Source organism: Bubalus bubalis, chromosome 3, assembly GCF_019923935.1.
Source record: "Bubalus bubalis isolate 160015118507 breed Murrah chromosome 3, NDDB_SH_1, whole genome shotgun sequence".
NCBI lineage: Eukaryota > Metazoa > Chordata > Mammalia > Artiodactyla > Bovidae > Bubalus > Bubalus bubalis.
Window position 1 is genome coordinate 147,425,977 of NC_059159.1, and position 24,220 is coordinate 147,450,196.

The window sequence follows — 24,220 nt, forward strand, 5'->3', positions numbered from 1 at the left end:
CTATAATGCACAAAGGTCTTTAATTTTGGCACAGTCCAATTTATCTAACTTTTTGTTCTTACTTGTCTGTGTATATTCTGTGAGAGAGGGGTTCAGTTTCATTCTTTTGGATGTGATTATCTGTTTGTCTCTCCATTTGTTGAAGAAGCTATTATTTTCCCATTGAATGGTCTTGGCACCTTTGTCAAAATCATCTGACTGTAAATATATGGGTTCCTTTCTGGACTCTCAGTTCAATTCCATTTGTCTATCTAGCCTTATGTGAGTACCATGCTTAATTGCTTAATTTATATAGCTTTGTGGTAAGCTTTGAAATCAAGACATGTGAGTTTTCCATTTTTGTTCTTTTTCAAGATTCTTTTGGTTATTTGGAGTACCTTGAGATTCCATTTAAATGTTAAAATCAGCTTTTCTATTTCTGTAAAAAATGCCATTGAGATTTTTTTATAGGGGTTGTATTGAATATTTAGATTGCTCTTGGAAGTATTATGATCTTAATGATAGTTCAGTTCAGTTCAGTCGCTCAGTCGTGTCCGACTCTTTGCGACCCCATGAATCGCAGCACGCCAGGCCTCCCTGTCCATCACCAACTCCTGGAGTTCACTCAGACTCATGTCCATCGAGTCAGTGATGCCATCCAGCCATCTCATCCTCTGTCGTCCCCTTCTCCTCCTGCCCCCAATCCCTCCCAGTATCAGTCTTTTCCAATGAGTCAACACTTTGCATGAGGTGGCCAAAGTATTGGAGTTTCAGCTTTAGCATCATTCCTTCCAAAGAAATCCCAGGGCTGATCTCCTTCAGAATGGACTGTTTGGATCTCCTTGCAGTCCAAGGGACTCTTAAGAGTCTTCTCCAACACCACAGTTCAAAAGCATCAATTCTTTGGCGCTCAGCCTTCTTCACAGTCCAACTCTCACATCCATACATGACCACAGGAAAAACCATACCCTTGACTAGACAGACCTTTGTTGGCAAAGTAATGTTTCTGCTTTTGAATATGCTATCTAGGTTGGTCATAACTTTCCTTCCAAGGAGTAAGTGTCTTTTAATTTCATGGCTGCAGTCACCATCTGCAGTTATTGTGGAGCCCCAAAAAATAAAGTCTGACACTGTTTCCACTGTTTCCCCATCTATTTCCCATGAAGTGATGGGACCAGATGCCATGATCTTCGTTTTCTGAATGTTGAGCTTTAAGCCAACTTTTTCACTCTCCACTTTCACTTTCATCAAGAGGCTTTTGAGTTCCTCTTCACTTTCTGCCATAAGGGTGGTGTCATCTGCATATCTGAGGTTATTGATATTTCTCCCGGCAATCTAGAGTCCAGCTTGTGTTTCTTCCAGCCCAGCGTTTCTCATGATATACTCTGCATAGAAGTTAAATAAACAGGGTGACAATATACAGCCTTGACGAACTCCTTTTCCTATTTGGAACCAGTCTGTTGTTCCATGTCCAGTTCTAACTGTTGCTTCCTGACCTGCATACAAATTTCTCAAGAGGCAGTCAGGTGGTCTGGTATTCCCATCTCTTTCAGAATTTTCCACAGTTTATTGTGATCCACACAGTCAAAGGCTTTGAGTCTTTTCATTGATGAACAAGGAATGTGTTTCCATTTATTTTTATTTTCTTCAGTTTCTTTCATTACTGTTTGTGGTTTGTTTTTTTTTATTTATTTACTGTAAGGTCTTATCTCTCTTTGGTTAAATGTATCCCTAAGTATTTTATTCTTTTTGATGCTGTTATCAATCGGATTATTTTCTTAATTTCCTTTTTCAATTGTTCATTGCTGGTTACAGAAATACTATTGACTCTTGTGTATTGGTCTTGTACAACTTTTCTTGAACTTGTTTATTTGCTTAAATAATATTTTTGTGGATCTTATTCTATATTTAGGATTATGTCATCTGTGGACAGAGGTAGTTTTACTTCTTCCTTTCCAATCTAGTTGTCTTCCTTTTCTTGCCTTAATGCTCTGGCTAGAATTTCCAGTACAGTGTTGACTATAAGTGGCAGGAGTGTGTATCCTTGTCTCATTCCTAATCTTTAAGGGGATGCTTTCAGGCCATCACCATTGGATAGATTTTAGATGTGGGTTTTCCATAAATGCCCTTAATCAAGTTGAGGAAGTTCCTCCTTTTTCTAATTTGTTGAGCGCTTTTCTCATAAGAGATTTGGGTTTTGTCAGATGCTTTTTCTGCATCAGTTAAGTTAATCATGTAATTTTCCTTCAATCTATTAGTATGGTTTGTTACACTGATTTTCCTGTAGTAAACCACCATTGCATTTGACCATTAAAGTCTGAATCTGTGAGTCCATCAATTGAATAAGGATTTACAATTAAGAGTTTCATATCTTATTTTAAAATTTTTCCCTATTTATTGAGGAAATCTAGATACATCCAAAATGTTAATAAAAGAGATGATTTCTTATCCTTTCCTTCCCTTTGTGTCAAAGCCTGATAGGATAATGTGGGAGAAAGAGTGGGCCACGGGATACTAGAACTGTATATTACAGAAATACATTAATAAAGCAGTGTTCATGGGCAGATATATAGCCAATGGAAAAAATATAAGTGTAGGAACAGTAAGTATTGAGTATGTAAAATTATAGGATACAAATTAGGGTTTGACAAAGGGATTCCTGTTTTGTTACACTTGTCTGTTTGTGTACCAGTACTGTAATAATATTATTAAACATTTTCTAAAACATAGTTTTTAGAAACTATTTCATTTGATAATATCTCATATTAATGGATAGGACACAGGCAGTGTTGAAAAAATGTAATTCACCCTAAATTGGTTTGTTCGTTGTTACTGAAAATTTATCTAAAAGCCCAGTGGGGATCCCTTCCCAATTTGATATTGATTAGCATGATTATGGTTAAAAAAGAAATTATCAGAGACTCATGATACAAGAGTCTTATATATTTTTGTGCGTTAGTTCTATAGTCTCAGTGGGAAAAGTCTTTTAATAATTAAAATTTGATAATTAAAAGTATGGTTGTGGCACAAGGGAAGATTACTTGAGTTGTGGAAGGATTTATTACCCAACTTCTCATGTCACATATATAAAAATTTAGTGGTTGATAATCACTATGTTTTAATTCAGCTGTAAAACTGATCACATATATATTATAAAGGGGTAAATCAATTAGACATCAGAAGGAGAAAAAAAAAACTGTATACTTGTGCGTTTCCCAATGTATACACCCAAAAATTTATGAAATAATTAGAAGAATGTATAGATAAATATGCATCTAAACCATTGATGGGAAAGGACTTTCCTACAAGCCAGAAAGCAAAGGGGGAGGGAAAAAAAGATTAAAAAACCATACTAATGAAAACTTTTTCTGCATTTAAAAAAAATGAATCTAAACTGAAACATAGTGCCTCTGAGGGAAGAATGTATACAACATTTCCCTAGGAATTTTTATGCATAATTGGACCAATATTTGATAGATATATTACATGTTTGTACTTATAAGGCCTAAACAGTTCCTTTTTAAAAAATTGGCATTGTGCTGTTTTATTTGAGTTAAATTGAATCATTTTAGAGCATCCAGATTTCGTTATTTTCATTTTTTATGGCAGTTCTGATCTATGAAGAGAGTGTGTGTGTTAATCTCTCAGTCATTTGCAGCCTCATGAACTATAGTTTGCCAGGCTCCTCTGTCTATGGAATACTCTAGGCAAGAATACTGGAGTGGGTTGCCATGGCCTTCTCCAGGGAATCTTACCAACCCAGGAATTGAACCTGGGTCTCCTGCATTACAGGCAGGTTCTTTACTGTCTGAGCCACCAGGGAAACCTGTGGGTATGTTTACTTATGTTCTGTTAACATGCTGCCAATACCAAATTATCAAATACTAAAACTTTTGCTCCTAGGACAAATACAGAGTTAGTTTTCTGCAGGGCTCTCATCACAACGTTTTCATCCATTGCTCAATACACAACCTTGTTTTATATGTGTTTGTGTTAAAAGACACCTTATTTAATATATATTGTTGATTTATTCACATTGAACTCATGGCTAGCAATACTATAACTCTGGCCTGAATGATACTTACGTAAGATACATTTTTTTTCATAAGGCACATCATAGCCTTCTTGCACTTAGGAAAACTAGACAAGACTTCAGCACTGTGCTAGAGGTCCATTTTAAATAACAAAATCACCAACAAAATGTGAAAAACATGGCAGTAAACAGGACGCGAAGAGGACACTTATGCACAGTATGAGCTGAAGCAGTAGCCTGTTAGCTCGCTGGAAAGTGTGTGCCAGGTGACTCACAGGTGTCACCACTCTGCAAGTGTGCCTTAAGTATTCATTTGGGGTCACAAATATTAGCAAATTGGCAGTTTCACAAATATGAATCCACCAATAATGAGGATCAACTGTATGTCTTTTTCCTCTCCTTTTTATTTTAGGTTTAATTTTGTTCTTAACCATATGTTCTGTGCACTGCTAATTATCAGTATCTTAAAGTTGTGTTTATTTACCACATAGGTTAAGTTAAAATATAAATATAAAGCAAGAATCTTTCTGGAGGAAAGCCTTTCATTTGGAGTCCTGGGAGAGCATGGCCGAGGAGTCACGGAGCATTTTGGAATCAATGTAAGCTGTCCTTTTTTGGAACATTCCCTCATATAGTAACCATGCAGTTGCATCCTGCTGGGCAGGTTTCATGGATACAAGACAGTGCTCCTCATCAGTGTGCACTGGCAGCACTTCACTGCGTCCATGGAGGATGGCTCAGCCACACCAGAGGCCCCATCTTCCCTTGAAATCTATGAACTCAGAGTGGCTAATCATAGAATTGTGTTCTGTTTAAAAGGTAGCATTTGATCCCAGCTTTCAGTATCTCCTCTAGAAACAGTTAAATTTACCTTCTTTTTTTTTTCTTAAAATCAGTAAGAATTCCTCAAGTTGTCCTTATATTTATTATAGCAGTGAAAAGATGTTCTTTCTAATATTTAAAATTGTATATTCTCTGTAGTGTGTATATATGGGGATGATTTTTATATGTACAATATCAGAAACCCTTACCAATATGGTATTCACAGAAAAGCCCCACAAGGTCCCAGACAACTGGAGTATGTCATGTTTTTCTTTTGCTGAAGGAAAATAAGCTTCAGTTGGCCCCACCCTTGGTGGTGTGAGTGCCTAGATCTTCAGGAAGGAGGAGCAGCGCGGGCCCATCTGCACAACTGGTCACCACTCACCGCTGCGTGGCCTGCCCTCTCCCACCACTGCACACTCTGTCCTCGCTCACCGCTGCTGTAGTCTGTCTTCATTCACCACTGCCATAGCCTGTCCTTGCCCTCCACTGTGTGGTCAAGTTAAAGAAGCTTTTCTCCAAATCTTGTGTATAAAAATTTTCACAACTTGTGTTAAAAAGTTGAACTTAGGCAACATAAAATCACCTTCAATTATATTTGCATCCCTCTACCCATACAGACCTAGAGAAAAATGTAAAGCAGAATGAATATCACAGAAACTTGACTGAAGCATGCTCCCCAGAGACAGACTGACATTTGGCAACTAAATGCCCTAAAGAATTTAAGAAAAATGGAAATGTAATTCAAATAAAATTTACACCAGAGCAGCTTTTAAGACATGAAGATTTTAAAGAAGATAAAAGCACCATATAATTTCACTGTTCTGGTTTTCTGACTGCTCTTAGCAGTTGTCTCAGAGATATTATTTATAAGAGCTTAAGTACAGAATGTATGGACTTTATTTGGGTCCTGATTCATACAAATATTATGGAAAACAAGGTTTGTGAAACAGAGATACTCGAACCCTCAATGTTTGACATATAAGAAATTTTGATAATGTTTTTGAAAGGGTACCTATCTTTTAGAAATGCTCACTGAAATATTTATGGATGAAAACAAGTTAAGTCCGAAATTTGCTCCAAAGAAATGAAGAGGGCAGTAGGGGGCTGTTCATAGAACAGGATTGTCCATAAGTTGATAATTATTGAATCTGGTGGTAATTCTGTAATACTTTGATATATGTTTGGAATTTTTCATAAGGAAAGGATGAAGAAGAATAAGAGGGCACAGGTTTCCTTGTTGGATCTGTGGAACACTTAGAATAACACCAAATGTGATCTGACCAGTTATTATGGCCACCAGTGAGTAGTTACTGAATGGCTGTTGTGCACAGGATGGAACTTGGTGCTGGGGGCTGGAGCAGAACGTGAGGACCCAAGGAGTGCTGAGCAGTTGAAAAGGTGGTGGGTGTTCAGGAGCCCACTGGGCACATTAGGTTTATCCACTGCCCAAATTGGTTCATTTGTTCAAAGAACCTATTGCCTTCATGTTTGAATAAATTGATTTCATTTTTGGAAAGGTGGAAAAGATGAATGTAGTACACATTCCAAAAATGCTCAAAAGATTCCTTTTTGTTTCCATGAAGTACCTTCTATGGAGAACGCCAGCTGAGACCACTGTTTTAGCAAGGAATGATCTTGTGCCTCTGAGTATGTTTAGTATCAAACAGCTTTAGATTTCATCTTTTATTCTCTGCAAATTGTCAATGCATGACAAAATGCAGAAAAGTATATATAAAATGAGACATTCAGAGGTGGGTTGTGAAGCAACAGTCCTTTTAACAATTGATTTTGTATGACTTATCCTTTATTTTCACAGAAGTGGTTTGAATCCAGATGTTGACATCATCGCTGCTGAAATTTTGTCTCTAAGCTTGACATTGGCCTTTTTTTTTTTCCTTTTCTTTAAATTGAGAAGTAACTCCCACTGTTCCTCTTTTCTGGCAGATTGATGATATTGATCTTATCAGTGCCAACATGGAGAACTCACTGGCATCTATTGGGGGTTTCTGCTGTGGCAGGTCTTTTGTAATTGACCATCAGGTGGGTTCTTTTTAAAAACAAAGAGCAAAAACTGAAATTTACTGCTCCATTTGAGTCACCCAAACATGTAACTGTTTTCGCAAAATTTCATTCTTAGTTTATCATACAGTTTTTATTTAGAAATAGATTTCTTAAAGAATCACTCAAAATATTTACATTTAGAAATTGTTTCCCTTTTTAAAAAAAGGTTTTGTTTTTGTTACATGATAACTTCTGTACATGCCTGGGTTTTACCACCTTAGCAGTTGTACACACTTTTTGGTAGATGGTACAGAGATTTAGTGCCTTTAGATTTTTTAGCCTCTCTGTCTCCCCTACCCCTCACCAAATGTATGCTTTGTGACTTGTTTGTTTCTTTTCAGCGACTTTCTGGCCAGGGATACTGCTTTTCAGCTTCCTTACCTCCCCTGTTAGCTGCTGCTGCGATTGAGGCTCTCAACATCATGGAAGAGAATCCAGGTATAACCTTTAATCCCAGGAAATCAAAGATATCACAGGTTATGTTAGCCATGCTCCTGGTTTGCTTTTTTGAGACATTGGCTGGAGGGAATTATTTCCTAGACAAAGCTCTGGCTCAGAATTAGATTATCTGGCAACCTATGGGAAGGATGATGGTGAGGAAGTTGTCCCTGCCCCCAGGGTTTTGGTATAGAGCTTCTCTCATTTCTAGAGATGAAGCCAGAGCCACAGCTGAGCTGGCTCCTTTGGTGGGCAAAGATGCTGGAAACAGGAGGGTTACCTCTGGGCCAGTCACTGTTTAGTTTATTTTTTTATTTTTTTGAGAAATTTGCTGAAGTATGCTAATTTTTGGTACATATAATTTTATAGGTATTGTCTGGTTGTCCCCTCCAGCCTTTGAACCATGAGTTGACCAAAGTCAAACTGGTTTACCAGCCATTAAAGCTTGCTTAATGGGCAGGTGACTCAATTTAAAATGTGATTCTAGGCTGTGATAACACCTCCTCACCAAGGGCTAAAACACAAATGCAAGAGCAGGCCTGGGTTTTGTAAAGTTTAAATTTTCTAAATTTCTGAAGTTTCAGCATTGATTTTTTTAATTCAGAGAATCAGTAAAAGTGAACGTTTCTCTGTGCATATTCATATGCTTGCTTGTCAATAGCCCACCACTCTCATCTCCTCCGATATTTCAGCTTGTGAAATTTCCTTAAAAGAAAGCAAAAGTATCAAGAAAGAGATCATAAACATTAACACAGTCTCTGTGTTTTCCCAAATTCTTTAGGGTCCAGAAATCAGATTTGTACCCTTTTATTCTTAGCTAGATAATTTATAGAATCTTGGTAAGAACAAGAGCCTTTGTTTTGTTGTTGAAAACCTCCCAGATTTTGCTGAAAGTAGGGTGAGAAGGTGCCAGCTAGTATGTGCCAGAGATGAAAGTTGGGGGTCTTCAGAGGAGTTACCAGCTGTCTGTGTGTTATTAGTAGGCAGAAGGATTTGCAGCATTTGAAATTGATGAACTGGGGACTTCCTTGGTGGTCCAGTTCTTAAGACTCTGCGCAGCCACTGCAGGGGCATGGTTTCCGTCCCTGGTTGGGGAATTAAGATCGTGCATGCCGCATGGCATGGCCAAAAGGAAAATTAATTAATTAAAATAAATTGATGAACTGGGTCTTTAAAAACATTTTTAGATTAGTAATACCAAATTTTCCAAATGTACTATCAAATGTATTTGTTTCATTCAGGTATTTTTGCAGTGTTGAAGGAAAAATGCAAACGAATTCATAAAGCTTTACAAGGGTGAGTTTTATATCTTTTCAACCATCTTGAAGTTTATCTTCACCACATTCAAACAACTCATGAAAAATTTTGAATGTCACCTCTTTGGTTTTGAGTGCATTTAATCGGCTGGGTCAGTTTGACTAAATTGCAGCCAAGAAACCAAAAACACAGTTCATTCAAATTTCTGTTTGTGTGAATCCAGAACATCCATTTTGCCATTGTTTTAAAGAATCATAGCTTTGTTTTTCTAAAAATGATAATAAGTTCGTTAGTAAAATAATTAAAGCAGGACAAAAGATAAAGATGAAAACTAACAAATAACAGAACATTTGACCACCAGAAATAACTGATAAACATTGGAGAATCTCTGCACATCTGTAGGGATAGAAGGATGTATTAGATGATGGTGGGTTCATACTGTCTATGTTACTTTTTAGAAAATTACTCTTTTATTATTTTAAATTACTTAAACTAGTGAAAGTGAAGTGAACCTTATGTGTATTCTGTTTATTTTTTTTATATTAACTATACAAGAGTAGTTCTTTAAAATTCCTTGAGAATTGAGGGGGAGAGGGGAATTGAGGCTGGTGACATCCTCAGGCTCTTATAGAAAATTATCTCACCTTGCCTGTTGTGTTTCTTTTTGCCTTTCTAAGCTGAAACCTGCCTTCTCAGTCATGGAAGTCCTATCCCTATTCCCAGATATGGAGTCTAGAAACTCTTCTAAAAGAAAAAGACAGTTGATAAATAAGCAGGTCACAGATGTTCCAGATACTATAGGGGCAGAAATAATTAAAGTCTGGATCTGACTTTATGATCATAGCAAAAGTTCTTGCATGATTTATGGTAGAGAGATATTGTTGTTATTGTTTCCAGTTACATTGGTTTATGAAATATTAATAAACCTGCTCAACCCAGCACCATGGAGTCACTGTCAGCTCATGAACACATGCCTCAGATGCCCTTTATTCTGTCTAGCAGTGTTAATATGTTTAAGTCCAATTCTCCATTGTTCCCAGCTCTTTCACACTTCTCCTCTCTAAAATCCCTCACCCTTGTCTCACTCCACCGACTTTTAGCTGACAGCCTTGTCTCATGCTTTCACTTGGGAACTGCTTAATTTTCCCTCACAAACTTGTACACCTGCAGGTATCCAAGCCAGTCTTCCCTCCTGTTACAGCCAGAGAAGTGTTCCTCCATCCATCATAGCTCTTCTTTCTTAAAACTGAGTGCCTTTGATTGTCTCCTCTCCTTTCTCTGCAGTCTCTCCCATTTCCTGAGTCATTTGATTAGCTCTGCCCTCTCTTGTCTTAAATTTTTCTTTCCCATGACCCCACACTCTCTTCTAGCAACTAGCCTGTGGCTCTGCTTCTCTGTGTAGTCAGTCTTTTCCCCATTGTTTAGCCTTCTCTGCATCCTCACCTCTCATGTACATTTGAAACTACTGAAACCCACCTCTTCTCCTGCACTTTACCCAGCCATATGCCTGTCACTAACAGGCATGACTGTATTTTTTGATGTTAAAACATCCTTGTATTCCTGAGTAAACCCCTACTTGATTATAGTATATTTTTCTTCACTGTTAAAATTTTGAATTTTTATATCCATATTTGTGATTTAAATGGGGCTACAATCTTTGGTTCCAACAGCCTTACGTAACCTAAGAATCAGTGTTGTGGTAGCCTCAAATGATTGATAGTTTTTCCGCTGTCTTGCATTATGGAGCTACTATGTGTAAGACCAGGCTTGATGATTTATTTCTTCAGAGTTGAGCAAGACTCCTCTGTCAGACTCTCTGGAGTTGGGGCCTTTGGGTTGGGCATATAGTCTATGATTATCTTTCCTGTGTCTGTATTATTTCCTCTTTTTATTTTCTGTTTCTATCATTTTTCCTTTTTCCAGGATTTTTGCCCAGCACATTTTTTTTAAGTTTGATTTTGTTTTCTTTGATTGATCTTTTTTCCCCTTATTTTTCTACCTTCCTTGTTTCATTGAATTTTGATGTTATTCTTTTTTTTTTTTTTTAGCTTTTTACATTTAGCTTATTGGTTTTATTATTTTCCAGTAAATGTCTTAAAGATAAACATTTTCAAAGGCAGTATTTCCAACATTCAGTTCTAAGTAATTTTTTAAATCTCTTCTAATCAGAGATTTGCTGCTGTCATCTCTGAGGCTGCATCTGGGAGAGGAAGTCAATGGCCTATGCTAGTTTGAGTCCTTGCTGGAATCTTGAAGTCCTTAAATTCCAACAGATAATTATTCATGCCCAGTGCTCTCCCCACAGTAAGCACATGATAGAGACCGTGTCTGAATTGTTGACTGTTCTGTCCATGGGACTTAGATCAATGCTTAGGATTTCCATTTGGTAAAAAAATATGGTAGATAAAAAGGTCTCCAAAAAGATTTTTTAAGTATGCTGCTGCTGCTGTTAAGTCATTTCAGTCGTGTCCGACTCTGTGTGACCCCATAGACGGCAGCCACCAGGCTCCCCCGTCCCTGGGATTCTCCAGACAAGAACACTGGAGTGGGTTGCCATTTCCTTCTCCAATGCATGAAAGTGAAAAGTGAAAGTGAAGTCGCTCAGTCGTGTCCAACTCTTAGCGACCCCATGGACTGCAGCCCACCAGGCTCCTCCATTCATGGGATTTTCCAGGCAAAGTACTGGAGTGGGGTGCCATTGCCTTCTCCGTTTAGGCTCTGAAACACAGCTTCTAAGTTTCTGAACTCGAGTTATAACTCTGTCCATTGGTTTTAGTTAAACTTTAATGCATCAGTATCCAGGCAGCCAGAAAGAGGCCATTTTGTTTCATTCCTCTCCCACCAGCTTGCTCCACCCAACATGTGAAATGAGCCCATTTGATCAAATAGTAAGCTTGATTGGGCTTTTAGGTGCCTTGTTATTAACAAGGAAAATCCAGGCCATTTTATTCATAGGAAATGCTGTTTGGAAAGTAATATATTCAGTTCTCTCTGAGAGTATATGACCTAAAATAATTGATACTTCTTTGTATACAGTTTAACATATTCACAATTCACCTAGGAAATGAGTTTTGAAACCATATTACTTAGTTTCTACATTAGTAAAACAACTGATCTATAAGGTTTCCCAGTATTCTAGAAGTCCTAGAATCTAAGGTTCCATTCAAATCTGCAGCCTGGTTTATTGAGAGATCCTAGCATGATGTATTCGGAGAAGGCGATGGCACCCCACTCCAGTACTCTTGCCTGGAAAATCCCATGGATGGAGGAGCCTGGTGGGCTGCAGTCCATGGGGTCGCTAAGAGTCGGACACGACTGAGCAACTTCTCTTTCACTTTTCACTTTCATGCATTGGAGAAGGAAATGGCAACCCACTCCAGTGTTCTTGCCTGGAGAATCCCAGGGACGGGGGAGCCTGGTGGGCTGCCGTTTCTGGGGTCGCATAGAGTCGGACACGACTGAAGCGATTTAGCAGCAGCAGCAGCAGCAGCATGATGTATTACATGTAAAGAAAGTAGGCATAAATTAATGATGTTCAAGGCTGGCTTGGAAAGCAGGTGATCTTAGCCTCCCCACCTCACGTGCTCTTCAGGAAAAGCGTGGTGAGTTCTAAAAATATTTGAGGAATTGAATATGCTACCAAGTACTTTTTGTATTCATTTTAGTCTAAGGGAAAAGCAAATCTTTCCAAGTAAAGCACACTAAATGAAAGCAATGTAAAATGTTTGGCCCAGTTTCAAATAGACATGTATTATGGTTTCTGTCCCTCGAGATAGGTCAAAAATCATACCATTCCTGACTAAGTAATATGGCCTGCAGTTCTCATGACATCTATAATAATCATTTGAAAATACAGACTTTCACTTCTAAATCTCTTTTTCTCCTTGAGAAAGAGCAGGTTTCTGTGCTGTTAATCCTAAGAAAGAAGAAGAGAATTGTAATTCAAGTAAAACATGCACACAAGAAGGCAGCTTCACAACCTGAACCTTGCTGGTGGTCAAATACAAAATTTCAATGTCAGAAGCCATTCCTGTAATTTATGAAAAACAAGATTCAAACTAAAGATTTAGAAAATAAGGAAGCAACATTATCAACTATAATAAGTTGTCCATGAAGAAAACAAAATAATAGAAACTGAAGGTGCTTTCCTGGAGTGGGTGATGAGGGAGGCCCTCAGGGGAGTGGCAGTGGGCCGGGACCAGGTGTGCCTGGCACCAGCAGGAGGACAGGAGAGAAGAGATGAGGAAAGGAAGCTGTAAGCCTGGGGCCCACGACCCGCGTGGGACCTGTAAGGGCCCCACTGAGGCAGGGCGGTCCCAGCCAAGCTGGGTGAGGCATGCAGACCACCTAGTGGGAGGCTGGAGACGATGTCTGTGTTCTCTGTGAAATGTGAACCCAGGGGGACCCTCCAGACAGGGAACCGTCTTCCCAGCCGTGCTGCAGGGTGTCCTAGACCGGGAAGCACTGCCCAGAGCATGCATTTTTACTTGCTTTGTCAGATCTAGAATCCCATCACATGGTGTTTCCCATGAAAGTTCCAAGTTTCTGTCAATTCATTAATGCAGACTTCATATGATTATTGATATGTGAGGAACCTGAGCTTGAGGAGGACACGGAAACCCACTCCAGTATTCTTGCCTGGAGAATCACCATGGACAGGAACCTGGCAGATGACAGTTCATGGGGACGCAAAGAATTGAACTTGACTGAGCAACTAAGCACAAGCACAACCTGAGCTTGGAAGGGGAATTACGCGTCTGTATGTTTCCCTTTCAGCATTCCTGGACTAAAAGTAGTGGGGGAGTCTATTTCTCCAGCATTGCACCTCCAACTGGAAGAGACCACTGGGTGTCGAGAAAGAGATGTTAAACTGCTTCAGGAAATAGTAACTCAAGTGAGTATCCTGTTATTAGGTGAATACATACATATTTGCGAATGAATACAGACTCACTCTGCTTCCTTGTCCTGCTTGTCCTGACAGTTGCTTTCTGAGCCTCCTGCCCTGAATCTGCGCTGACAGGTGTCAGGGTAATAGTAATGTTTCTCCACACATACTTTGTGTCATGGGATGTGGGCCTTGTCTAGGTGCCAGAGTGTCCGTTCTGATCAGACTCACCTCTGTCCTCTTCTCATTCATGGCAGCAGCTAGTCTTACTGCTGCTTTGTTCCAGAGGGAGACTCAGAAGAGGGCATGTGAATCAGTTGACTCCATACTGTACTTAACATAGTTTATCTTCATAACTAAAAGAAAAAGTGAGTCTGTGGACAGTTCACAGATCCCAAAGTAGTATCTGTGGGCCTGATCGATACTGGCTGTCTCTGGGAAATCATCTTGAGAGTCGCATGAGGAGAGAACAGGCTCTAGAGCAGGGAAGAGAATACTCTGTGAAAGCTGCATCTGTAAGAAGGAAGAGGCAGTTCTTACAGTGTTTTTGCATCATCACAGCTTCCACCTTAAAAGCCTTTGTTCCTCTTTGTCTTTTCTTTTCCGTATTTGAAAGAGAAAAGAGAATTGTGACACAGTAGCCCTTTTTTAAGCTTTGTAGAACTGAGAGGAGGTTCTGCCAAGTTTTTGTTGAGTTGCTTGACAAAACAACTGTTTTTACAAACTGAACTATGGTTTATAATGTTTCTTAACTAGCCAGGAAGCAGAGCCAGTCCAGATGTTTGCAGAAGGAGTTAACTTTTCCAAGTACACTTCCAGAATGTAGAATTAGCAAACGTCACTGCCTGCCGTTGTTTTCCATCTTTTCCTAGCAGAGGAAAACCTGCCTTCACAGCTGACAGAGTGGCTCCTCTTCAGGCCGATGGCTGCCACAGGCTGGCTGTGATTGTTCCCTCTTTTATAGCACCTCTTGCTCTGATTGGGTCTTGTTGTTGTTGTTTAAATACAATTCACCTGTAAAATTCACCCTTTAAAGTATCCTGTTGAGTGGTTTTTAGTATCTTCACAGGGTTGTGCAGACTCTGATTCGAAAACATTTCATCACCCCAAAGAGAAATTGTTATAAGTCATTACCCTTGTCTGACTTTATGCTTTCTTTATTTTGATAGCATTAGTTAATTTTTTTAAATTGTTGACAGGTGGCTAATGTATCGGAAAACTGTTCAAAAAATGTGTGATACCAGACTTTTCTGTGCCTGGTAGCACCATGCCCAAGTGTAGCACATGGGAATTAGAGGTGTCGCTAGCATTTGAAAGTGTTAGTTGCTCAGGTGTGTCCAACTCTTTGCGACCCCATGGACTGTGGCCCGCCAGGCTCTTCTGTCCATGGTATTCTCCAGGCAAAAATACTGGAGTGGGTTGCCATTTCCCTGTGAGCAATTTCTTTCTGAAGTGATTCTGCTGGCATTATTAAATCCAGCTCTTGGTTAGCCTGTAGGGCTTTGCTGGTCCTGTTTCCCTTTGTCCTAACTCTGCTTTCCCTAAAACGGTAATCCCTAGTTACCTATGGCTATTTGAATTAAGTCAGACTCAGAGCTCAGTGGCACAGTTGGCGGTAGCCATGTCTCAGTGACCGAAAGCCACATGGGTCCCTGACTGCCCATGAACGGTGCAGAGTAAACCCCTCCCTCATTGCAGGAGGCTCTGTAGAACAGTGTTGCTCAGGATGATTTTGTAGTTATTTTGTCTTCTGGTAGTTATAATTGGAAAAATGAATTAAAACTTCTATTGAGGGTGGCATTTCAGTGTACCTTCCTGTTTTAATGACCAGTGTCTGCAGTCTGGGCTTTCCAGGTGGCGTTAGTGGTAAAAGAGCCCACTTGCCACTGCAGGAGGCAAGAGACGTGGTTTGGATCACTAGGTAGAGAAAGTCCCCCTGGAGGAGGGCACAGCAACCCACTTCAGGATTCTTGCCTGGGGAATCCCATGGACAGAGGAGCCTGGTGGGCTACAGTCTGTAGGGTCGCACAGAGTCAGACGTGACTGAAGCAGCTTAGCGCCCGCACACATCTGCAGTTCGGGTCACGGGTGTACTCCTTTCCCATACAGTGCATGGACAGAGGCATCGCGTTGACTCAGGCGCGCTACTTGGAGAAAGAAGAAAAGTACCTCCCCCCTCCGAGGTTAGTAGACTTTAAAATGTGACCTGAGGTATCATTTTGTTTACTACTTTAAGCTCTTTTGAAATATGTTTTGAAATTATTTGAAAGATCATCATAGGATAAGGAAGAATATGTATCATTAAAAAAATAGTATATCACCTGTTGTTCTTAAACTAGATGTTTTCCCATTTTTAACTGAAAATCCCTCAGGACTCTAGTAAATGAAACATCTGTGATCCCGAGACTGAACTGGGACAGCCCAGGTTCCCACTGGCGACAACCTGCCACTGTGCTGTGGCAGCCGTTTCTGCCACGCGGACAGTCCTGCAGGGAAGGGCACAGTCTGGTTGGTGGTGTCATCTCACCTCTGGCCCAAGCACTGTGTGTGATACTTAATCTGACAAACATTTATTAAACTCCCAAGGAAAAACAAAGCATCAGTGGGGAAAATCGAGAGAGGGTTGAGCAGCCCTCCAGGGAAAGTACCTTGACTCATGATTTAAAATCAGTGTTCATTGAATGGGGAGGAAGGTGGGAAGGGGGTTCAGGATGGGGAACGTATGTACACCCATGGCTGATTCATGTCAGTGTATGGCAAAACCACTACAATACTGTGAAGTAATTAGCCTCCAATTAAAATAAATTAATTTTTAAAAATAAATAAAATCATTGTTCATTGAACAAAACATCCTTATTCTGCCCTTAAGTCTTTACAGGGTAGTCCAAGGAGGTAGATACCCAAAACATCCAGTGTTCAAGGTCATGACACAGGTCACAGAGGAGGAGGATATGGTTAATTCTAGCCTGGGAGGGACTCAGGCTTCCCAGAGCAGGTGATGCATAAGTTAAACCAGGAAAATTGAGTGTATCAGACAAGCTGGGGTGGGCATGAGGCCTTCCAGCAGGGAATGCGGGGTTATCGAGATCTACAGGTGCATCAGGGGAGCCCAGAGCACAGGTTTGAGAGGAACCATCGAGAGGGAGCCTTGGAAAGACCTAGAAGAGCACATGGAGTCAGAGCACCATGCAGACATGGAGCACCAGGCGGGGTTCTGGAAGACTGTTCTGGCAGCAGCTGGAACGCACCCTGAAGATCCTGCTCTCTCTCTTCTAATCATACCATCCCGAGTTATGAGCCTGTGTTTCATGAGGACAGGGGCCACCCTAATTTTGTGCCTCCAGGACTCCAAGCCCAGCCCACCTCAGCCCATATGTGTCCAGTGGCTGATGCAGATATTTGCAGAGCAGAATAAGAGGCACAGGGGTAGTATTGAGCTGTTAGGCTGATGTTTCTTATCTTTAGTTTCTTGAAAACTTGAAAACCTTTGCCTTGCATCAAAATATTGTAGAACTCTGTATGACTTACTGAATTAAAATTGTGAACACCACAGACTCATTTATTTGAGAAATGTTGACTTCCTGCTTTGAACCTGGTCCTGCTTGCAGTGGTAGGTTTAAAGCATAGAGTTTCCTGTCGGCCCTAGCAGAGCCCCACTGCAGGGTTACCTTGACCAGATCACTGGTAGTCCAGGGAGGAACAGTCACTCCTGTAAGTGGCAGTCAGTACTTGGCGGTTCGCAGGACACAAGGTCCCTGCCACGACTGCTCAGCCCTGCCGGGGCAGTGAGAAAGCAGCTATGGACTGTAGGCCGTGTTCCAGTAGAAGAGCTTTATGCACAAAAACAGATGGCCGCCGACCCTTTGTGTAGACTCTCATTGGACTGTCTTGTGTGTCCCTATGGTTTCTCAGCATTAGGGTTGTGGTCACAGTGGAACAAACAGAAGAGGACCTGGAGAAAGCTGCATCCACGATCAGCGAGGTGGCCCAGACCGTGCTGCTTTAGTCTGGGACCTGGTGGCCACTCCACGTACCACACTCAGGCCTCAGAATCATGGCCGAGTGAGCAGAGGGTGCCTTGCAGTTACCCGATAAGGTGTCTCTAGACGGTGTGGATGTCAACATGTTGTGTGACCATGAGATGGATGCTGGTGACTTTTTAAAGGAAAACATCCAAAAACCCAAAATCTAATTTTTTTTTTAAAGGATAAACTAATGACAGCGTCTAACTGATACTTAAATTTTGCTATTTAGTACTATTTGTCTAAATAATTAGACAAAATTGTCTACACCGGTAAAGCTTAGAGGCACTTCAGCATATATGATACAAAATGTACTGAAGATCTAATCCAACCACATGTTTTTCAGTCTTTGTCATGTGAAGCTCAGTGGTGGCTAATATATAAAGGAACACTTTTGTGTAATTATTATAAACTTTTCATTATAATATATTTGAATCCTAGAATTTTTATATACACTATGATGTTGCACCATTTCTAACACTGAATCTTAGCATCCCTAACCAGAGAACAGTCATTATACTTCCTAAGTGAGCAATAATTTACATCAAATACTATTTTATTTTAGTATAGTTGACCTTTACATTTATTCTTTGTTGATTTCTAATCTGTTTTCTGAAGAGGGTTACTGTGATCATCCCAAAATGGAAATCATGTCCTTGATATTTTAGAATATCTTGAATGTATTCTTTTCTGTATAGTGGGTTTGCCTAGGGACATATAACCATGGGGCTTTTCTAAGCTAAAGAAAATGAGACTTATTTCTTTTCAGCTTAATGAATTCCAGATATCTGAAAAAGATGTGAAAGCACTGAAAATACAATTTTTAATCTGTGCTTTAGCTATCTGTTTTTTTCTTTAGCAGACCAAGCGGGTGATGTGAATGTTTGATATGTGCCACAAGATAGTACATAGATATTACATTATTATTCCATCTCTTGTTAAAGGGAAAAGAATAAAATTATATTGAAAATATCATTTTTATAGTATATGTTCATATTAACAAATGGTCCTCAACATCTTTTTAGATAACATATATTTTTTAATGTTTAGTTTCTATTTTGCTTGAGGTATTTTGTACATATGTGCCTTGTGATTGCTGCTGCTTTAAAAGATACAGTACTCTGGGGGATGAATCTGTTCTGTTTTGTTTTTTAATTAAATAAACCTACATTCCTGATTATCAGTCTATTTGTATATGTAATATATTCAACGGAATGGTCTCTTAATTTTAAATTCTGCAGACCTAGGGTGGCAGTCTGTGTGTGTGAGTGTGTATGTATGTTATGGAGGTGTTTAATTCCTTAATGCCTTTCTTCAAAATATAGTATCAGAAATTTCATTGGTTCACACTGATTTAAGCCTTGGCCCCATATGACTACAAAAATACAAGGCCTGTTCTTTTTATAAGCAGATTAAGATTGTAACCTTTCAAAGTCAAAATTGTAATATCTAGATTTTTATTGCTACTTTTAAAAAATGATTGGAAGTTCCTGAAAAAAAATGATGGAGCAGCACATATTATTTAACTTCAATCCTTGAAACACCTCAACATGAACCAAAAACAAAGCCTAAATTAAAGCTGTAGAGTGACCACAATCCAGTAATACACACCACAAAAAAACATCTATTAGAAACAAAAAAATTGTATAAAACAAGTGAAACGTTGAGAAACAGTATCTCAAGTCTATAAAGCAGGATGCAAATTGCTGTTTTAGAGACAGTGAGAGGGTCTGAAGTGCTCTGTCGGTTGTCCTCTGTTTAGAAAGGCAGTGACTAGGTGAGCAGCGTGGGAAGCTTTGGAGCAGATTCCCACTCAGCGGTTGCCTCCAGGGGAGGAAGAAGCCACACAGGGCTGCTCCCTTTTTGTTGTCTATAGGAGACGCCAGCTCAGGAAAAGTGGGACTTTTAGCCAGGTTAGGAAAAATGGACCATAGGCCTAAATACAAAGATAAAACTACAAAACTTCTAAGAGAAAGCACAGAAGGAAATATTTCAAATCTTTGGTTAGGCAAACATAGATATAATACCAAAAGTATAAGCCATAAAAGAAAAAAACAGGTAAATTAAGCTTCATTAATTTTTTTTTGTTTAATTTGTTCTTCAGAAGACAGCTTGAAAGACATGAAATAAGCCACAGATTATGAGAAAATATTTACCAGTCATATATAAGAAAAGATATGTATCCATAAAGAATGTAAAGAGCACAACTCCAAAATAAGAAATGAAAAAGTATGATTTTAGAATGGTGAAAGACTAGACATTTCACCAAGAGAGACATTCAAATATCTAAACTCATGAAAACATACTTGATCTGATTTGTCATCAGAGGAATGCAAATTACAACTACCACGAGATACCATTACACGCTCACTAGAATGACTGTAATCAAAAAGATAGATAATACCAAATGTCATCAAGATATGGAAAAATTGGAAACCCCATGCATAGCTGGTGGAAAGGTAAAGTGGTACAACTTTTTGGAAAACACTTTGGCGGCTTCTTCAATTTAACATAAATTTGCCATGTGTGTGTGCATGCTCAGTCGCTTTGGTCATGTCCAACTCTTTCTGACCCTGTGAACTGTAGCCTGCCAGGTTCCTCTGTTCATTCATTCTCCAGGCAAGAATACTGGACGCGTAGCCGTTCCCTCCTCCAGGGGATCTTCCCAACCTAGGGATCAAACCTGTATCTCTTAACATCTTCTGCATTGGCAGGCAGGGTTTTTTTTTTTTTTACCACTGGCACCACCTGGGAAGCGCTATTCATAATGGCCGTAAATAAGTCCAAATGTCTGCCAGCTGATGATTGAATGAATAAACAGAAAGTGGTATATTCATAAAATGGAATACAAGTTAGCAATAAAAAGTCAAAAAATTTTTTGGAAAAAAACAGATGAAAATGACCATGAAATTATGTAATTCTATGCATATTCAATGCCCATAGAAAGCTGATATAAAAAGTTAGTGGTTGTCTGCAACTAGGGCTGAGGTTGAGATTGACTGATGAAAACTTATCAGCACAGGGGACCTTTGCAGGAGATGGTCTAAAATAGGATTGTGGTGATGGATGCACAACTCTGAATATACTAGAAAGCATTGAATCAAGATCAAACCAGTCAATACTAAAGTAAATCAATCCTGAATATTCATAGGAAGGACTGTTGCTGAAACTCCAATACTTTAGCCATCTGATGCAAAGCCAACTCATTGGAAAACACCCTGATGCTGGGAAAGGTTGAGGGCAAGAGAAGTGGGCAACAGAGAATGAGATGGCTGGATGGCATCACTGATTGAAGGGACATGAGTTTGAGCAAACTCCGGGAGTTAGTGAAGGACAGGGAAGCCTGACGTTCTGCAGTCCATGGGGTCACAAAGAGTCAGACACAACCTAGCGACTGAACAACAGCAATACTGAATCAAGTACAAATCTGTGATAATGAACATAATTACGAATCAATTGACTCTTCCAGTCATTTCAGCAAATGTGTTCTTATCTGTGTTGTCCCTGATGAACATCTGGAAGTCCACGACATGAGTGGGGTGGCAGGTCTCAGCAGCAGAGGACAGTATGCCAAAATAGAACAGGAGGCCTCTCAAGGCTAATTTGAAAGCAGAACAGGGTCTGGTCCTAGCTTATCTGCTCAGTAGCCATGAGTCCTTGGACAGGACCGTCCTCCTCACTGAACAAGTTCTTTATGAAATAGAGTTGGGCTGATGGACTATATTTGAATTATCTTAAATCCTCCTGCTGTCATAGTGTTTCCCAAGCCAAGCTGGAAAATTCTCTTTGGCTCCAGAGAGACCTCTGTCACTGAGAAAGAACTACCTGTGCACACTTTCCCACAGGGAATGTGACTCACACCAATCAGTATCCTATTTTGATGAAAACTCACAAGCCAGAAAACTTCAAGACTGGGTTCCATTCCCCTGGTTGTTGCTATTTACCCTCCGAGTGATTCTGTCCCCCCAGACCCCAAGCCATCTCTCCCCTGCTTAATGGCATCCAAGAATTTCCCTGGAGGCACTCCCCATGCTGTGCATCACCTCAGGCCCCGTTTTCCTCTCACATTTATTCCACAGACTGCAACATCTGAGGAGGCCGCCAGGGGTTCAATGCACAGTGCAGAGGGTGCCCCAGAGTCTGGATACCTAGAAGGGCCAACATCACCGCCTGCCGCCCGTGTGGGCCCGGACAGTGACCTAAACGGACTGCGCCTCGTTTCTCCGTCTGTAAAATGAGAGGAATTGTGCCGCAGCCCGTAGAGCCATTGTGAGAACTGGGTACGACAATACATGCAAATACTTTAAAGTGCACTTGATGTGTACTGAGTACAAAATATATGTTGTTATTAATGATAATAATTGGGACAAGTTGGCAAAAAGTTTGCCTGCTTACATGTTCTTCCTGCTTACGTGTTCCAGTAGGAAGTCATTCCAGAAGGACTTGGGACTCACATAACATCCAGGTCTGTGATTTTTTTTCCTGCAACTGGTTTACAGAAGCCACTCCAAATATTGAAGATTTCCAAGAAAGGTATTTCTGCCTCCTTAATTCACATGCATGGCTTAGAACCAGCTTCCTACACGTTCTGTTGAGAATCCAGATCTGGCAGTCAGTTCCAGGCCCACCCCTCATCTCCCACACAGGGACTGATAGAAACCTGAGAAAGTGCCCCACCCATCCTGGCGACTAGAGCTGAAGAGAGAAACCCTCTGTTCAAATTCCCAGTGTGTTTCTTCAGTCACGGATGGCACTGAAAGTGAAAGGCTGATAAAGTATGGTATGCTGTTTGGTTTCCCAGCTCCTCCCAGATAAGAAAGACTTGTATTTGCAGCTCAGCCCTTCCTCAGCTCACAAGCCCAGAACTAGTAAGTGAGATCTGGAGGCCAGGCCTCCCAATAGGCTGCCTCATGCAGGCAGACCTGAGTCCTCCGCCGGGATGTCTCTGAGTGTCCTGACGCTGCTGCTGAGCTGAGCTGAGCTGAGTTGGGTTGGGACAGCTCCAGGGCCTCAGACCTGCAGGTGATACATCATGCTATATGGCTGTCATATCTGCTTCTTCCATATTCTTGATTTCTTTCATTCAAGTGAAGAGGAAACCCTCATTCACCCTATGCAGTCAACACACAGTCTCTGCTTAGAACTGAGCAATAAGGGGATTTGTGAGTGCTCGGGGCCCACTGTTCTTCCACATCTGTTTCCTGTCCCTTAGCATCTGGCTGGCCTCCTGACTCATCTGACTCCCCAGCTTAAATGGACATGCAAAGTCCTTATTCTTCATCCCTGGGGATGAAGAACCTTGCTTTCTTGTTGTTTACATTTTTTAAATTACACAAGTGATTATATGTTCAAATTAAACATCCAAAATATAAGGAGGCACGAAGAATAAAACTTGAAAATCCTACTTCCACCCAATTCCACTCCCCAGGGGTAACTCTTATTCAAAGTTTGTTAGAGATCCTCCAGAAACAATTTCTATTTGCATGTATACCTATATTCAAGTGGATTTTTAAAAGCACAGAACAACTGCATAGTTCTTATTCTGACTTAAGGTAGGAATTTTTCTGTAACGGCACCTCATTCCATTTACTTTGGGCAGAGTATTCTGTAGTTTGGATGTGTCACAATTTATTTGACTAGTTTTCTTTTTGTAGACATTTAAGTATCTTATTTTTTTCTTATGGCAAACAATGTTGAAATGAACATCCTCAGACATGTAACAATGTGCTTCTGTGGAATTTCCATGATGTGGACTTCTAGAACTGGAATCTTGAGCCCAGGAGTTTGCAAAATCTTTCTTTGTATAAATACCAGCAAATAGTTTTGTCAGGTATCTATATGACAGGTTTTCTCTTTTCTTGCTGTTCTTGTGTTATTTTTCTCTTTACAGCTGTTTCAAATTTTTATGCTATCAAATTTGCCAGTCTCTTCCATATGGCCTAGAAATTTTGGCTTGCTAAAAAGAGGTGTCCACACTCCAGAATTACAAGAAAGTTGTTCTTTCTCCTTCGAATACTTCTTCCTATGGATCCATAGCTACTCTGTGAGCTTGTTTGTCTTATCTTGGCCAACATCAGAACACTGCAATTATTGTTGATTTCTGATATGTGTCCCTGTCTGGTAGAACAAGTCTCCTATCTTTCTCTAGTTCAAAATACGCTTTGACATTCTTGCACTTTTTCTCTTGCAGAAGACTGTAAGATTCAGGTTACCATATTTTAAAATCAGAGTGGTTGTGTCTGCATCATACTGCCTTCAAACATGTTGATAGAGACCTTTATTGTCTGGGGTGCAAACTGCCTGGTGACATCAAATGCTCCACACAGCTATGTTAATGGAAGCCTCTTCTGAGCATGCTAGATTAGAAGCTCTGCAGGAAAAAACTATATTTACTCATCTTTGTTCCCCCTGCCCCCTGCGTCAGTGCAACCAGATCCTCATTGACACAATAAACGTTGAGTGAAGACATTCTAGGACAAGAGCAGTAAGCTCTTGGTACAGACTCATGGCATTGGCTCTTTCTCACAGGCACATACGTGCATGCATGCTAAGTCGCTTCAGTTGTGTCCGGCTCTGTGACCCTATGGGCCATAGCCCACCAGGCTCCTCTGCCCATGGGATTCTCCAGGCAAGAATACTGGAGTGGATTGCCAATCCCTCCTCCAGGGGATCTTCCTGATCCAGGGATAGAACCTGAGTATCTTATGCCTCCTGCATTGG

The 24,220-nt window shown here is 40.3% G+C and overlaps 1 protein-coding gene across 3 annotated transcripts in view; it reads left to right on the top strand.

Annotated features, from left to right (window-relative positions):
- SPTLC1 (serine palmitoyltransferase long chain base subunit 1) overlaps window positions 1-21,773 on the top strand; it is a 68,286-nt gene extending 46,513 nt beyond the window's left edge. For 2 of the 3 annotated variants that reach the window (XM_006067980.4, XM_044940317.2), the window contains 7 exons: window positions 4,504-4,611; window positions 6,782-6,877; window positions 7,240-7,336; window positions 8,578-8,632; window positions 13,370-13,487; window positions 15,588-15,661; window positions 17,391-18,683. In XM_006067980.4, coding sequence (XP_006068042.1) covers window positions 4,504-4,611; window positions 6,782-6,877; window positions 7,240-7,336; window positions 8,578-8,632; window positions 13,370-13,487; window positions 15,588-15,661; window positions 17,391-17,484 — 642 coding nt within the window. In that variant the 3' untranslated portion in view covers window positions 17,485-18,683. Of the gene's footprint in view, window positions 1-4,503; window positions 4,612-6,781; window positions 6,878-7,239; window positions 7,337-8,577; window positions 8,633-13,369; window positions 13,488-15,587; window positions 15,662-17,390; window positions 18,684-21,579 lie in introns of those variants that run through there. The other variant, XM_025282099.3, reaches the window with a different exon arrangement.
- Window positions 21,774-24,220: the final 2,447 nt, after the last annotated feature.